The sequence below is a fragment of the Peromyscus maniculatus genome, chromosome 22 (assembly GCF_049852395.1).
Source record: "Peromyscus maniculatus bairdii isolate BWxNUB_F1_BW_parent chromosome 22, HU_Pman_BW_mat_3.1, whole genome shotgun sequence".
NCBI classification, from domain to species: Eukaryota; Metazoa; Chordata; class Mammalia; order Rodentia; family Cricetidae; genus Peromyscus; species Peromyscus maniculatus.
The window spans coordinates 52297741-52313314 of NC_134873.1; the positions used below are offsets into that span (position 1 = coordinate 52297741).

Below are 15574 nucleotides of genomic sequence, written 5' to 3' on the forward strand. Positions count from 1 at the left end.
AGTCTTTCTGTGAAACAACTTATACATGTATCTAGTTCCTTTTTTTAAAATGTCATTTTATTGTATGTATATGAGTATTTACCTGAATGTATATGTATGCACTGTATGTGTGCCTGTTGCTTTTGGAGACCAGAGAGGATATTGGATCTCCTGGAACTAAAGGGACAGACAGTTGTGAGCTACCATGTGAGTGCTGTGAACCAAACCCAGGTCCTCTGTAACAGTGACAGTCTCTACAGCCCCTATCCTCCCTCCCTCCCTCCATCCTTCCTTCCTTTTTATTTTATTTTATTTTTTAAAGACAGAGTCTCAGTGTGTCGTCTGGCTGTTTTTGAACTTACAGAGAACCATCTGCCTCTGCTTTTCTGAGTATGAGGATTAAAGATGTGTGCTGCCCTGCCTGGTATATGTCCTCTCTTTGTATTCTAGCCCCCACCCCATTTTGGTTGTATTTTTCTTTTTCTAGTCCTGTGAGTTAACCCAATATCCAGTCACATTGTCCACTAAATAATGTAACATAAGTGAAAATGTTTAATTAATTAAGAAAGTAGAAGCAAGGGCTGGGGTGGAGCACTTGCTTGCCTAGCATGTACATCATCCCAAGTTCAATCCTTAGCACTGCCAAAAGCCTAAGCCAACAACGGCAACCAAAGGGATAGGCTTAACATAAATGCATAATTTTTTTTAAAGTAGAAGCACAAGGAACATATTGATCACCGGAATCCCAGGTCTTTAATGAACGAAATGCCCTTTATTTTGGACATTGCTGAACTCTAAACTGGATTATTCAGGTGCCAGTAGAAATGTCTCACCCAGTCCAGGGGTGGTGGCACACACCTGTCCCAGTACTTGGGAGCAAAGGCAGAGAGATCAGGAATTTGTAGCTAGCCTGGGATCATAGTGAGTTGGAGGCTAGCCTGGGCTACCTGAGACTGTCTCAGAGAAACCAAGCCCAAGATGAAGGTGAGAGGGAGAAGGCGAAGAGGGGAGAGGCCACATGCAGCTGTGTAAGAGTGAGGCTGCCGCTTGCATGGAGCCCCCCCCCCCCCCCAGGCTTGGTCACCTTGTTTCTCCCTCTGGCTCTTTCCTTAAGCTACGAATGGGGGCAGGGCTTTATTTTCATTCCTTCAGTTATGAGTAAATGAGGCTTCTGGGGAAAACTGCTCCCCAAGAGAAAGTGGATGAGATGAGCACACCATTGCAATGGTGGATAAAGTAGAAAAAGCCCTCAATGGGCATCAGCGAGCGACTGAGGAATGAATGGGTTACCCTCGTCCAGTGGGATAGTAAACTTTATGTCCATTAAAATCAGAGAATTTGAGTTTGTGTAACAAAGAGGTAGATCCTCAAATATTGAATGAAGGTCCACAAAGTATGGTCGTTTGTGTGCATATACTGTGTTCATTTATTTGAAAAGACCATGTTGTGCACAGTGTTTGATTTCATGAATGGATATATTGTACATCATGGCTGTAAGAGACTGCAACCAAATTTATAATGTTTACTTCCTTACATGAATCACAGACATGGCCAATTATTAGAATCAGTTCAACCCCAATAATGGGCAGAAGGGTCTCTCCTATAGCCTCTTATTTTCTGTTGAAAATCATCGTACACTTTTTTAGACAGCCTTATTTATAAGGACAATCATCGTGGAAGGTCACACTCTATTGGTGGCCAGACACTTAGGGTTCAGGGTCTGTCTTAGGATTTTTATGGTGCAAAGACACCTTGACCACAGCAACTCTTATAAGGACAACATTTAATTGAGGGGGCTGGCTTACGGTTTCAGAAGTTCAGTCCATTATCATCATGGCTGGGAGCATGGCAGCATGCAGGCAGATGTGGTGCAGGAGTAGTAGCTGAGAGTCCTACATCTTACAGGCAACAGGAAGTCGACTGAGACACTGGGTGGTATCCTGAGCATAGGAAACCTAAAAGCCCCACCCCACGGTGACACACTTCCTCCAACAAGGCCACACCTCCAAACAATGCCATTCCCTGTGAGATTATGGGGGCCAGTTACATTCAGCTAGCACAGAGCCCCTACACCTAGAGCTGAGTGAGCGGATGGAGGCCTTAGGTGTACATTGCAGGGCACAGACGGGCTGGAGAGGGGGAGAAGCAGTGAGTCGTGGACATGGCGCTGGCGGTGTGCTCAGGAAAGTCTCTGAGTGCTGGATTGTTGGGGAGACCTGCAGTTTTCCAGTTTGATTTACACTCTTGTTTTTTTTTTTTCTTTCTCAGACTACTCTTTGCTATCCACATTTATGAAACCTGAATGGGGGTGTCTTTTTTTTTTTAAACTACTTTTAAAATGTTTGATTAAGCAAACAAACAAACAAAAAAAAAACCCCAAAATACCGAATCTAAATGCAAATTAAAACCAATTATTTTTAGTTTTAGTTTTTTTTTGAAACAGGACCTCATTCTCTATAGCAAAACTGTCCTCAAACTTGTAGCAATCCTCCTGTCTCAGTTTCCCGGATGCCATGAATCCAGGCGTTGGACACCATGCCCCGCAACCATCCCAACCGCATTACTGCAGCTGTAACCCCACCCACCCAGCCTTCTTACTGTGTAGTGCTGGGCTGTGACCTTAGTTACACTAGCCAAGCCCTGCACTTGTAAAAGTGCTGAGGTCAGCGCAAGTGTAGAACAGTCCGCATCGTCTCGTCCACCTGGTGGGACTATAAACCGGGACAGCTCCTCTAAAAAACTGTTTGGTCTTGTCTCCCACGCATCCTCTAAGCTTTACTGCTGATATCACCCTCAGGAGACAGCATCCTGGGTCCTGGAAGATGTGCTTGCTCATGGCTGGAGGAGCAGCGTCTACAAACTGGAATGCTGTCTAGTTGACGGAGGGGCGGGGGGACAGAAGAGAATGCCGTCTCAGGGAAAACGCACCCCTGTCACTCCAGCCAACAACTGAGATGACTTTCAAAGGTTTAAACAAGAGAGAAGAAATAGTATGCATCCAGGTGTGGGGCCTATGATAGATTTGTAACCCAGTGCTTGGCAGGCCAAGGCCAAGGATTTTGAGTTGGATGGCAGTCTGGGCTGCATCGTTCCAAGCCAGCCTGGGCTACATGAGACCTTATCTCAGAACAACAGCAGCATGTCTCACATATGTGATTTCATGTCAACAAAACTAGTCTGCGTTCGTAGTATCCTGATGGTGTCAGGCGGGAAGGTGCACACCTCGAATCCCAGCACTTGGGAAGCCAAGGCGATGACGTCACAGGCTAGCCTCAGCTCCATAGCCAGGCAGCTGTCATGGTGTGATTTTTATTTTTGTAGTTGTTATTAGATTTTGTTCGTTTTGTTTGAAACAGGGTCTCACTGTGTAGCCCCGACTGGCCCGGAACTCAGAGAGATCCTCCTGCCGGTGCCTCCTGGATTGAAGATGTGGATCACCACACTCAGCTGTGTTTCTGTTTTGTTTTGTTTCTTAGAATCTAGGATGGTGGTTCCTTTTGGGAAGGAGTGTGGGAAGGGTCGGCCACCTTCTGTTTCTTCATTTGGGTGTTGGTTAGACCCTGGGCATAATCACTTTGTGACAGCTAAATATCTGTACAGTGTGGTAGGGTTTGCTTTTTCATATATATTAGATTTTAACTAAAATGAATGAGGAAATCTTCCCGAGCTATCATGTCCAGCAAGGCAGGCAGTCTGTGGATCCTGCACCTCTTGGGGTTAAGGTATCTGTATAGCGAGGCAGAGTTTGCTTTTTCATATATATTAGATTTTAAGTAAAATGAATGAGGAAATCTTCCCGAGCTATCATGTCCGGCAAGGCAGGCAGTCTGTGGATCCTGCACCTCTTGGGTTTAAGGTTCCTGCATACAGAAAGGCTCTAGATTATTACAAATGGAGATCAGTGCTGTGGAAGTTGCTTTTTTAAATGGTATAGTAAAAATGTATTATTTTGAGCCTCCACAGGAAGTGGTTCTGTTATAACATTCTGTGTGGAAAACGTTCCTGGGATTTCACAATTGATATTTAGGACTTCCTCCTCCTATTTTGAGCACATATGAATACCAAATGATGTGTCCCATGGCATTTTAGACTCTCTTCCCTTTCCTTCTCCGTGACCACACAGGTTTGTTTTGTGCTTGCTTGAATGATAATTCCCTATATATGCTGAAACGCTCAGAACCAGAGCTTCTGAGTCCAGGTTTATGTTTTGTTTCTGATCTGGCATCTATGTCTACGTGAAGATGGGTCCCAAGACTAAACATGGAATTCCTTTGTTTTCTAGGAATCTTACAGAGCTTACAGAGCCTTAAAGTAATTTCATACAATATTATTTTTAATGATTTATTATTTTTACTTTATTTTATGTGAATTGGTGTTTTGTCTGCAGGTATGTCTGTGTGAGAATATCAGATCCCCTGGAGGTGGAGTTACAGGCAGTTGTGAGCCACCATGAGGGGGCTGGGAATTGAACCCAGGTCCTCTGGAAGAACAGCCAGTGCTCTTAACCACTGAGCCATCTTTTCAGCTCCCACCCCCACCTTTGACAATACCTTTTTGTTGTTGTTTTGTTTTGAGATAGAGTCTCACAATGTACCCTTGACTGGCCTGGAACTCTCTTTGTAGACCAGGCTGGCTTCCAGTTCATAGAGATCCTCCTGCCTCAGCCTCCCGAGTGCTGGGATGGCACGCACCACCACACCACCCTTCATGCAAAATGCTTTTTTTAAAAAATTATTTATTTTTATTTCATGTGCATTTGTGTTTTTGCCCGTATGCATGTCTGTGTGAAGGTGTCCGATCTCCTGAAACTGGAGTTACAGACAGGTGTGAGCTGCCACGTGGGTGCTGGGAGTTGAACCCAGGTCCTCTGGAAGAGCAGCCAGTGCTCTTAACCACTGAGCCATCTCTAGCCCCTCAAGCAAAATCTTAAACGATTTTGTACATGAATCAGAGTTTCATAGTGTGGAATTTTTCCTCGTGTCATGTGGAGTTTCAGATTTCTGAAAATTTTACTTCTCAGTTAGGATTAATACAAACTCTGTTTGTATTAAATCTTTTTTTTTTTTTTTTTAAAGTTACCTTTGTTTAGTGTGGAATTTTATTTTCTCGATTTTTTTTTAAGATTTATTTATTTATTATGTACACAGAAGAGGGCGCCAGATCTCATTACAGATGGTTGTGAGCCACCATGTGGTTGCTGGGAATTGAACTCAGGACCTCTGGAAGAGCAGTCAGTGCTCTTAACCTCTGAGCCATCTCTCCAGCCCTGTTTGTATTAAATCTTAAAGGAGAAAAATACTGTTCAATTGATGTTTAATTCCCAAACATCCAACAGCCCTTTTCCTTTCTTTACAGTTTTTTATTTATTATTCCAAAATGTAGTCCTTCTGGACGGTCTCTGCCTTATTTACTTCTTGCTTCCCGATAAGACTTAAAAGCCGAGACTGGGGAGGTAGGTCAGTCAGTAAAAACTCATGTTGCTAATTCAGGAAGGCCTAAATTCACCCCCAGGACCCGGATACAGAGATGAGAGTGTGCTTGTAAGCCCAGTGCTGGGGAGGCAGATGGGGAGGCCCTGGGGCTCCCTAGCTTGCCGTCCTAGATGTAAGCCCTTAGTTTCTAATGTGAAAGACGGTCTCAAAAATAAAGGGGGCAGCCTTTACCACCCACGCTGGAGCTGACGTCTGCCTTCTGCATGTGCGCACACACACATACATACGGCTTTGCATCCCCTCAATACATACACACTCACACACAAATAAAAAAAAATTGACAGGCAGGTGTGCTTGTTAGTTTTTTGGCAACTTGCCACAAGTTGGGGTCATCTGAGAAGGGGGAACCTCAACTGAGAAAATGCCCCTCTTGGATTGTGAGTCTAAGGGGGCGCTTTCTTGATTAATGATTGATATGAGAAGGTCCAGCCCACGGTGAGCGATGCCACCCCTAGGCAGGTGGTCCTGGGCCATAAGAAAAAATGCTGAGCAAGCAGTGGACAGCAAGGCAGTAAGCAGCACCCCTCCATGGTCTCTGCCTCAGTTCCTGCTTCTGGGTTCCTGCCCTGGCTTCCCTCAGTGATATACCATAGCCTCGGAGGACAGAAGGACGTGTAAGCCAGATTAACCTTTCTCTCCCCAAGCTGCTTTTGTTCATGGTGTTTATCCCAGCCCTGGAGAGCAATCTGGGACAGAGGGGCTGGAGAGATGCTTAGGATCAGTGGTTAGGAGCACTTGCTGCTCCTGCAGGGGACCCCAGTTCCCAGCACCCTCATGGCACCTTAGTTCCGAGGGACCCAGCATCCCCGCCCTGGCCTCCTCCAGCAGCAGGCATGCACACGGTGCTCTTACATGCAGGCAGGCAGACTATTCATACCATAAAATAAATAAGCAAAATAACCCTTTATTAAAGGAATAACCTACTGTTCTCATCTGTGTTCGGCCTCCTCAGTGCCGTCGGGACGTTCGCCCGTGCCCTGGATTGCAGCAGCTCTGTGAGGCAGCCTAGCTTGCATATGAGCGCGGCTGCAGCCTCCCGAGACATCACCCTGGTAAGGTACCTTTTGCCATTCTGAGGTTTTTCTTTGGCTGCTCGATTAACTATAATAAAACCATTAGGACAGGGCTGGAGACTCGGACCTCTCCAACGGTTGGCCGCGGACGTCTAAGTTGACGCAGGCCAGCTGGTTGGTTAACTGGGTTCCAGAGTCACCTTGTTTGTGAGCTGAGACCAGGAAGAAGTGCTAAGGAAGAGGTGGGGGGCGGGAAGGAAGTCGTGCGGGAGGCAAACTCACCATTCTGGGGTGCTGTTTCTTCTCCGCCCTGTGCTTTTCTCTGTTCATTTACTTGGTGGTAGACCACTTAAAGTATTTTCTTTTTATACATAAGGAATCCTATTGCTATCACTCTTGAGACTATTGCTGTGGTAACTATGTGTCAATTTTTTGGGATGAATTTTTAATAACTTTTAGTGCACAAATAATGGACTTTATTATGACATTTTCATACATATTGTGTTTTGCTCATATTCATACCTTTCACACACACACACACACACACACACACACACACACACACACACACAAAATCATCTCAATCTTTTTTTGAGACAGGGATTCATGGCCTTGAACTCGCTATGTAGATGAGGATGGCCTTGAACTCACTATGTAGATGAGGATGGCCTTGAAACTCTGATCTTCCTGCTTCTGCCTGCGCTGGGATTACTGGTTTGTTGTGGGGTTTATTGTTGTTGTAATTTAATTTTTTGTGTGTGTGTGTGTGTGTGTGTGAGTGTGTGGTGCTCGTGAGTGTCCGTGCATGTCATGGGGGTTGGGTGGAGGACGGAGGAGGACTTTGACTAAGTAGGACTAAGCCTGGCACTCAGCATTACTCTCGCTGTTTGACGTGGGGGTGCTGTGTAGCTTAGGCTGGCACTGACCCCCAGTCTTCCAATTTTGGCCCCACACTACTGAGATACTATCATGTGCCATCATGCCAGGCTTGAGTGTTGTTTGGAGAAATCTTTGGGGCTTTTTTGTTTTTTTTCTTGCTTTTTAAAAATTTTTTTCCATCAATGCCTTAGTCTTTCTTCCAAAATATGCTTGTATTTTGGTTGTTTACAACTTGAAGAATCTTTTATCATAGAAGCATGAGTACAGATTTACCTTCCAAATTAGCTTTATTTATTTATTTATTTATTTACTTACTTACTTACTTACTTACCTATTTATTTATTTGGTTTTTCAAGACAGGGTTTCTCTGTGTAGCTTTGCGCCTTTCCTGGAACTCGCTTTGTAGACCAGGCTGGCCTTGAACTCACAGAGATCTGCCTGCCTCTGCCTCCCGAGTGCTGGCATTTAAAGGCGTGCACCACCACCACCACCACCTGGCATTAGTTGTTTTTTTTTTTTTTTTTTTTTTTTTTAAAGATTTTTAAAAAATGTTTTGTGTGTATGGGTGTTTTGTCTTCATGTATTTCTGTGTGCCATGTTTGTGCAGTGCCCATCGAGGCCAGAAGAGGATGTCAGGTCCTCTAGAACTGGAGTTACAGAAAGGTGTGAGCCTTATGTGAGTGCTGGGGATCAAACCCAGAGCCTCTTGAGATCTTGCTTTGTTGCTCAGGTTTAACAGGGCCTTGAACTCTGGGCTCAGGAGAACCTCTTGCCTCAGGCTCTGCGCCTGGCTTGTATTATTTATGTTCTACTACACTTATAAACACTTCTCTTTTGCTGTTTCTCATAATTTTGTATTTTAAACTCCACCACATCTTTTGTGAACTCATGTACAATTATTCTCTGCTACAGCTGGTATTGATTGGAGCCGATTCACAGGGACCTGCTCCTTTAGAATGTGCCCATATGTTGCAAAATCATTCTGCATACCAGGATGGAAATTTATAACCCCAAATGCAGTCTCAGTGTAATCTGCACTCTGTGTGTGCGCGCGCGTGCGCGCGTGTGTGTGTGTGTGTGTGTGTGTGTGTGTGTGTGTGTGTGTGTGCGTGTGTGCATGTGTATACAAATGGAGGTCAGAGGACTGCTTTCTGGCATTCTCTATGGGTTCTAGGGATTCAGATCATCAGGCTTAGCAGCAAGCACCTTTACCCTTGAGCCATCCCAGTGTTTCGTTCTTTTTTTTTTTTTTTTTAATACTGTTGAATGCCATTTATTGAAGGAGGGAGGAGGTCTTAAATACAGGCTTACAGCACAATGGGAGAATCCAAGAGGGCAGAAGTTCTCTACCGATGTTTTACAATCTTGCATCTAAGCTGTTAATACCCATTATGCAGGATTCACAGACAAGGAACTTCCCTTAAGCATTCAGGAGAGTGGAACCTGGCAGGGAATTAGCATAGGGAGGATATCAAGGTCAAGGTCAGCAAGCAAGACAACAGTTACCCAAAATGGGGACCAGGGCCCTATAAGTCCCCCTTTTACTAAAAAATGAGCTTCTGACTTAGTTTGCGTGGGACATCAGCAGGTCACCTTACCCTTCATGGAGACGCCTGCCGAGGCCACACAGGCACTCTGTCTTAGGTTGGTGAGCGCCCCCTCAGGTATTACCCGTCTCTGAATACTCATTATCATACAGACTTAATCGTGTGAGGCTGCAGTTCACTGCTGCCAAAGATCTCAAAGTGGCATTGGGCTTGCAATCTGTTTGTTCGACACAGAAAAGACCAACATAGGTCCTAACCCACCCATAGCCAGTAGGCTAAAGGCAACGGAGCCATTCGCTTCCTTAACGAGCCTTACTGCAAATTGGAGTCCTTGTAAGATGGTATCCCAAAGGCAAATGGAACTTGACTTTATAAATTTATAATTTTCAAAGCCAATCGAAATGTATATAACTATTGAATTAAATTTATCATGCCCAACAGAATGAAAGATTAACTAACTGTGGTAGCTACTTTTGCTGCTAGGGTCTCCACTGTGCTAGCTGTAGTAAGCAATTATGAAATGATAATCCCAGAAACAGTAGCAGCGGTGGCCGCCACTGCTATAACAGCAACAACGGCAGCAGCGATGTCAAATTCTCTTCTGGAGCGTGTGGGCATCCACTAGCATGGATACAACTCCAGGAACACGAACCGCCAAGGCCCATTTTTCTTGATCCCAGGACGACTTAGGCTGGCAGCTCTGCAATAGAACAACTAAGAACCATAAAGAAAAAACAGGCAGCTCACAAGGAGCATAACTAATGGTCTTATAATGGCTACATTCAGGCTCATGAATTTTAAGGTATCTTCAAAGGGGGGGGAGCTAAATGAATTTCAGGAGGCCAATAAATGTTGCACAGAGCCACTCCTGAAAAGTAGGTACTACACCAGCTTGAAGAGGATTGTGAAAATGAAAAGGCTTAGCTGGCATGCTACTGTTAACAAGTGGAGGTCAGTGACCTTCAGGGTTATCCTTAATCTCCAAGGTGTCTGGGTGACATGTTCTCAAACATACTTGAAAAAGCAGTTACCATACATTACCTTCTGGAGAATCCAACCTCATGGCTACAGTTCCTAGGCTTACATTAATGCTTGCCAAGGCTAGCCATATTGGGCTCTCAATCCCCATTGGCATCAGAAGGGAGAGTTCTTCATTAAGGCCCAATAGGTCTCCTCCATGTTGGGTTTCAGCAGCAGCCACAGGGAGCACACAGTGCTCAGGAATCCAAAGAGGAACTTCATTGTCCTGTGGGAAGACACAAACAGAACCCCAGGCCCACACCAACACCATATGGGGTCTCCTCCAAGTACCAGTAGAAAGATTTATCTATCACTGTAGAGGGTGATTTGCAACAGGAGCCCTCCAGTGCTTATCTGCAGCGGATACTCTAGCAGAATCCACCGATAAAAAAATTAAAAATATATAAAACAAGGGAAAGAATAGAATGTGGAGAGGAATGATGAGTCCCTAGTTCCCCCTTTTTACTTTAGCAAAATATGGGTTTTTTTAGTAGTTCATTTTTTTTTAATTTTTAATTTTTATTTAATTTTTTATTAATTAATTAATTTATTTATTTTTCTATTATCAGCTTGATACAGTATAAATTCTTATCTTAAGTGAAATGTTTCATTGAGGCTTGCTCAGTAATTGAGTAAAACCAAAACTTATTATAAGCCACAGTCATCCTAGGGTCCCCCATGCTATATAGCCTCTCTGGTTCTGTGGGTTGCAGTCTGATGGAGCCATCCCAGTGTTTCTTTATAGTTTATTTTGTTGATCTGTTTGTCGTTGCAAAGCTCCATGTAATAAGCACTGACTGAGGAGCCGAGGCTCCTGGTGTTGTCTGTAACAGAGCCGAGTCTCTCTGAAGTGTGCAACTTTGTCGTCCACCCTCCTCCTGGGTTTCCCTGATCGGAGGAGCATAAGCCATGCCTTCCCGTCTGCCTTCCTGGGTGATGATGGTGGCCGTGATGGGGTTGAACTGAGATTCATACGTTCTGGGCATGTCTTCTATCGCTGAGCGACACCCAGCCAACAAAAGCTTTCCCTTACCATTTTAATAACTGGGGAGCCCCCCCACCCCCCAACACCAATATTGCACTCTCTTGCTTTATATGGGTGTGATCTGTAACCAGACCTTTGTTGTTTAGTACTGTTCTTGGGAAATCGAGCTTAGAAAACTAGGCATGTTCTCCTATCACACTCTGGCGGGTTCTGTCTGCCCTGACCGAGGATCCAGAGTGGGAAAGCCAGTCCCCGACCAGCACTGAGCTGGGTGGCACTTGGTGATTGGAGCTGGTCTGCCTGGTGGTGGTCTGCAGGGTGACCACCTTTGTCCTGTGTGTGAGCTGGGGAAGCCACCGTGACTCTGTCCCATTACTGGCGAGCACACGGTGCCTCGAGGGGATTTTTATTTGTTCAGGAAGAGGGCAGAGCTCAGCGTGTGGCTTGTCGATGAAGGCTCTTCACTGTATACACTGTGTGTTATATAATATCCCAGAAGTTATGTGTGTGTGTGTGTTTTCCCTTTTTGAGCTGAAGTCTTGCTATGTTGTCCAGGGTAACTTGAAACTCTTGGGCTCAAGACAGCCATCCTGCCTCAGCCTTCAGAGCCATCAAGATGTCAGGTGATGCCACCATGTCTGGCTGTGGACTATTTATAAAAGACGCCCTTTAAAAGGACTGATTATAAACATCTGTGTATTTACAAAAGACCTACTTTCACTTATTATTGTTGTGTGTATGATTTGTGGGTGTGTCTGTGTTGTGACACTTGTGTGATGTAAGTCAGATGACTTCTTATCCTTCTGCCTCTACCCTCATGTGCTAGAATTAGCATGTGTGTGCACTCTATAACAGGTTTTTAAGAAGGTGCCCTCCAACTCTCCAGTGTTTCCATTTACTTTCATTAGTCATTTGGAAATCACCTTTACATCACAAACATTATTTTCAAAATTTCAGTAATTAATAACTCAAGATAAATACATGTATTTATTTAGAGACAGTCTCACAGTGTGGCCCTGGCTGGCCTGCACTCGGTCTGTAGACCAGACTGGCCTCAAATTCCCAGAGATCCACTTGCTTCTGCCTTCGACGTGCTGAGATCAAAGGCGTGCACCATCACACACACACACACACACACACACACACACGCACGCACGCACTCACGCACGTGCGCACACACACACCAGCTCATTACTCTAACAGTTTTTCTTTTTTTAAACAGAAGTGGACTTGGAGGCTTAGGCAGTTGTGGGCTGGCATGGTGACTCATATCCATTCTTATCTCTACCAAGGCCTCGCCTGCTCCACCAGCCGCCCTTTCTACCCACCCTCTGCCTCCTCCTCATTAGAACGCTTAGGCTGCTGTCCTTCTTGGTTAGATATTCTTGAAGATGTAGGGTGTGTGTGTGAGAAAGAGAGACAGACAGACAGAATGACACACACACACAGAGATAGAGATGGGTGGAGAGACAGACAGACAGAAAACCAGTGCCTTGGCTTCCTGTTTAAACTACTGTGGCTTCAGGTTCACTTGGACTCTCTCGGTCCTGGGAATTTATGTACAAACTGAGTGGGCCTGGTTAAAACTGGGACTTAAGGGCTGGAGAGATGGCTCAACGGTTAAGAGCACGGGCTGCTCTTCCAGAGGTCCTGAGTTCAAATCCCAGCAACCACATGGTGGCTCCCAACCATCTGTAATGAGATCTGGTGCCCTCTTCTGGCCTGCAGGCAGAACACTGTATACATAATAAATAAATCTTTAAAAAAAAAAAAAAAAAAAACTGGGACTTAAACTATGGGTTTAAGAGTTTGGGGGTGGCGTGCCAGAAGGGACGTGTGAAGGGGTCAGAGTGGCCTTCCGCTGTCGCTTTTCCTTGGGGATGTTACGGGGAGAACTCCAGCAGGCTTTAGAATTCCCAGACCATTTGTTCATCCAGGGCACCTATACTTCTTGTCATTCACCGGTAATATTTTGGGGGCAGGCAGTTGTACATGCCTGGTTCTGACTTCCTCCTTCGCAAATTTCAAGTGTTGCCAATCCAAGATACGCAGGATTTACATTGTTAAAAGATACGGAAGTCCCTGGGCATGGAGGTGCACCCCTGCAATCCTACCTCTCGGGAGGTAGAGGCAGGCAGATTGAGAGTTCAAAGTCAGTTACGAGACACTGTCTCAAAAGGCAAACCAAACAAAATGCAGAGCCCAGGGGTGGTGATACATGTCTTCATTCCAGCTCTCATAGGACAGACAGGTAGATGAATCTCTGAGTTGAGTCCAGCCTGGTGTACAGAGTGAGTTCTAGGACAACCAGGACTACCCAGAGAAACCCTGTCTCGAAAAACCAAAACTAAGCCAAAGCAAAATACGTTGAACTCATGGAGGTTTCATACATGTCACTTACTTCATAAAATAGGAAGTGTTTTATCCAGTATGCCGAGGGAAGAGCATCGGTTAGAAATGCGAACATCAGCTGGCACCCTCTCCCCTGAGCCCCTCACTTGAGGGATGGTCAGTATTATAGGCAAACCATGCCTCACTGTCATGGGGGAACATTATGGAGGTCTCACACAAAGGAAGGTGGCTGTGGAGTCACTTGGCTGTGTGACCATGGCGCCAATGTTGTGTGTGACATGTATACAGTCTGTCCTGGACTGAAACATCGCTGGACTGTTGTGACTGGGATTGGTAGCATGCCAGCCTACTCCTCCCTCAGTGTGTGGTGGTGGCCACAAGGCCACCCACGTCTTGGCCTGCAGAGCGGCGCCAGCATTGTTAGTGACCTGGTGTCTCACTCCTGGAGAAGCAGGGCTCTGGCTTTACTCGCCTGCCTGGACTCTGAAAACTAAGTCATTTGGGCGACAGAGTCGAAGAAAAAGGAATCTTTGTGCTGTAACATTGAAAACCTGGGATTCTCCAGGAGGTGAGCCCAGGGCACAGCACGGTCAATAAACTGCACAAGGACTCGTCTCTTTGGATTAGTGACAGGCAGGGCTAGAGATAAGACTTCCTGGTGACAGGTCTGGACTGAGGAAGGGTGGCTGTTCAATAAGAGATGGACTCAGATACCGCTGCAGCTCTAATGCCTGTAACGCGGCAGCTCTAACAGTGCGCCTCCCCCCCCACACACCCGCTCCCACCCAATGAGCCCGTGGTACCATTTCATTGTATTTATGACAAAATGCAAATCCCCGTTAGACCTTCCTCTCCCCAGACTCTGAGTGTCCTGTGGACTCCTGTCAAGCAGTTTCCTGGCTTGGATTTCTTTGTTGTTGTTGTTTGTTTTTGACAGGATCTCACTGTGCAGTTCCGGCTGGCCTGGAACTCACAGACTTCCAAGTGCTGGGATCAAAGTGGGTGCCACCACCCCTGGCTTGTCTTGGGCCTTCGCTTGTGATTCTTCCCTCTCTCTCTTCCTCTTCTCTCTTCTTCCATCGAACACTCACTTCTCACACACCAGCTTTGAAAACTGTCCATCAGTGAGTGACTTTCTCTTCCCTTCTTTGATGACTCTGGCACCAAGCACAGTGCCTGTTAGATGCATGAGTTCATTTAAAATCTGGGCCTGAATCTAGTAGTTTCCACTTTTGGATAAGACAGGTCTGTTCCTTTGTTTCACCAAAGTAGTAGGTTTTTTTTTTTTTTTGGTTGGTTTGTTTGTTTGTTTAGTTTTTCAAGACAGAGTTTCTCTGTGTAGCCCTGGTTGTCCTGGAACTTGCTCTGTAGACCAGGCTGGCCTTGAACTCAAATCCACCTGCCTCAGTGAGTGCTGGGATTAAAGGTGTGTGCCATCACTGCCTGGCAATATATATATGATATATATTGTATATATATTATATATATATATATATATTGGTTTTTCGAGACAGGGTTTCTCTGTGTAGCTTTGCGCTTTTCCTGGATCTCGCTCTATAGAACAGGCTGGCCTCGAACTCACAGAGATCCGCCTGCCTCTGCCTCCCAAGTGCTGGGAGGAGTGCGCCACCATTGCCCGGCTATATTTTATATTTTTTAACATATATTTTTTACTTTGGGGTGTGTGTGTGTGTGTGTGTGTGTGTGTGTGTGTGTGTGTGTGTGTGAGCACACATGCAGACACCAGATGAGAACATCAAATATCCTGCTCTATTATTGTTCACCTTATTCCCTTGAGACAGAGTCTCCTGAATTTGGGCTGCCAGCCAGCAAGTTCCAGGGATCTTCCTGTCCATTCATTCACACACATTCATCACAGGTGTGTGCGAGGCCACCCCTGAATTTTTAATAATCCAGATGCTTGCACAGCAAGTGTTGGCCCCACCCACTGAGCCGTCTCCCTGACTCTGTGTTTCTGCGAATACGTGCACATTTGTGCACAAGCCTGTCAGATGGCAGCTTGGGAGTTAACTCAGGTTGTCAGGCCTGGCGGCAAGTCAGTCTCTCTCTCTCTCTCTCTCTCTCTCTCTCTCTCTCTCTCTCTCTCTCTCTCTCTCTCTCTCTCGTTTGTTTAGAAAGGTTGTAAGAATCCTAGTCTAGCCTTTAACTTCCTGTGTCTTGACTTCTGAACCTCCTGGCTGTACAGCCTGAGTGCTGGGATGAGGGTGTGCGTCACTGTAACCGGTGTTATTTGGTGCTGGTGATTGGGCCCCGGGCTTTGCGCATATTAGATACAGTATTCTACCA

At 45.6% G+C, this 15574-nt stretch overlaps 1 protein-coding gene across 11 annotated transcripts in view; it reads left to right on the forward strand.

The window, feature by feature from the left end:
• Positions 1-15574, forward strand: part of Mta3 (metastasis associated 1 family member 3) — a 140639-nt gene that overhangs the window by 69674 nt on the left and 55391 nt on the right. For all 11 annotated transcript variants that reach the window (XM_076558782.1, XM_076558775.1, XM_076558777.1 and 8 more), the window contains one exon: positions 6424-6523. In XM_076558782.1, coding sequence (XP_076414897.1) covers positions 6424-6523 — 100 coding nt within the window. The remainder of the gene's footprint in view (positions 1-6423; positions 6524-15574) is intronic.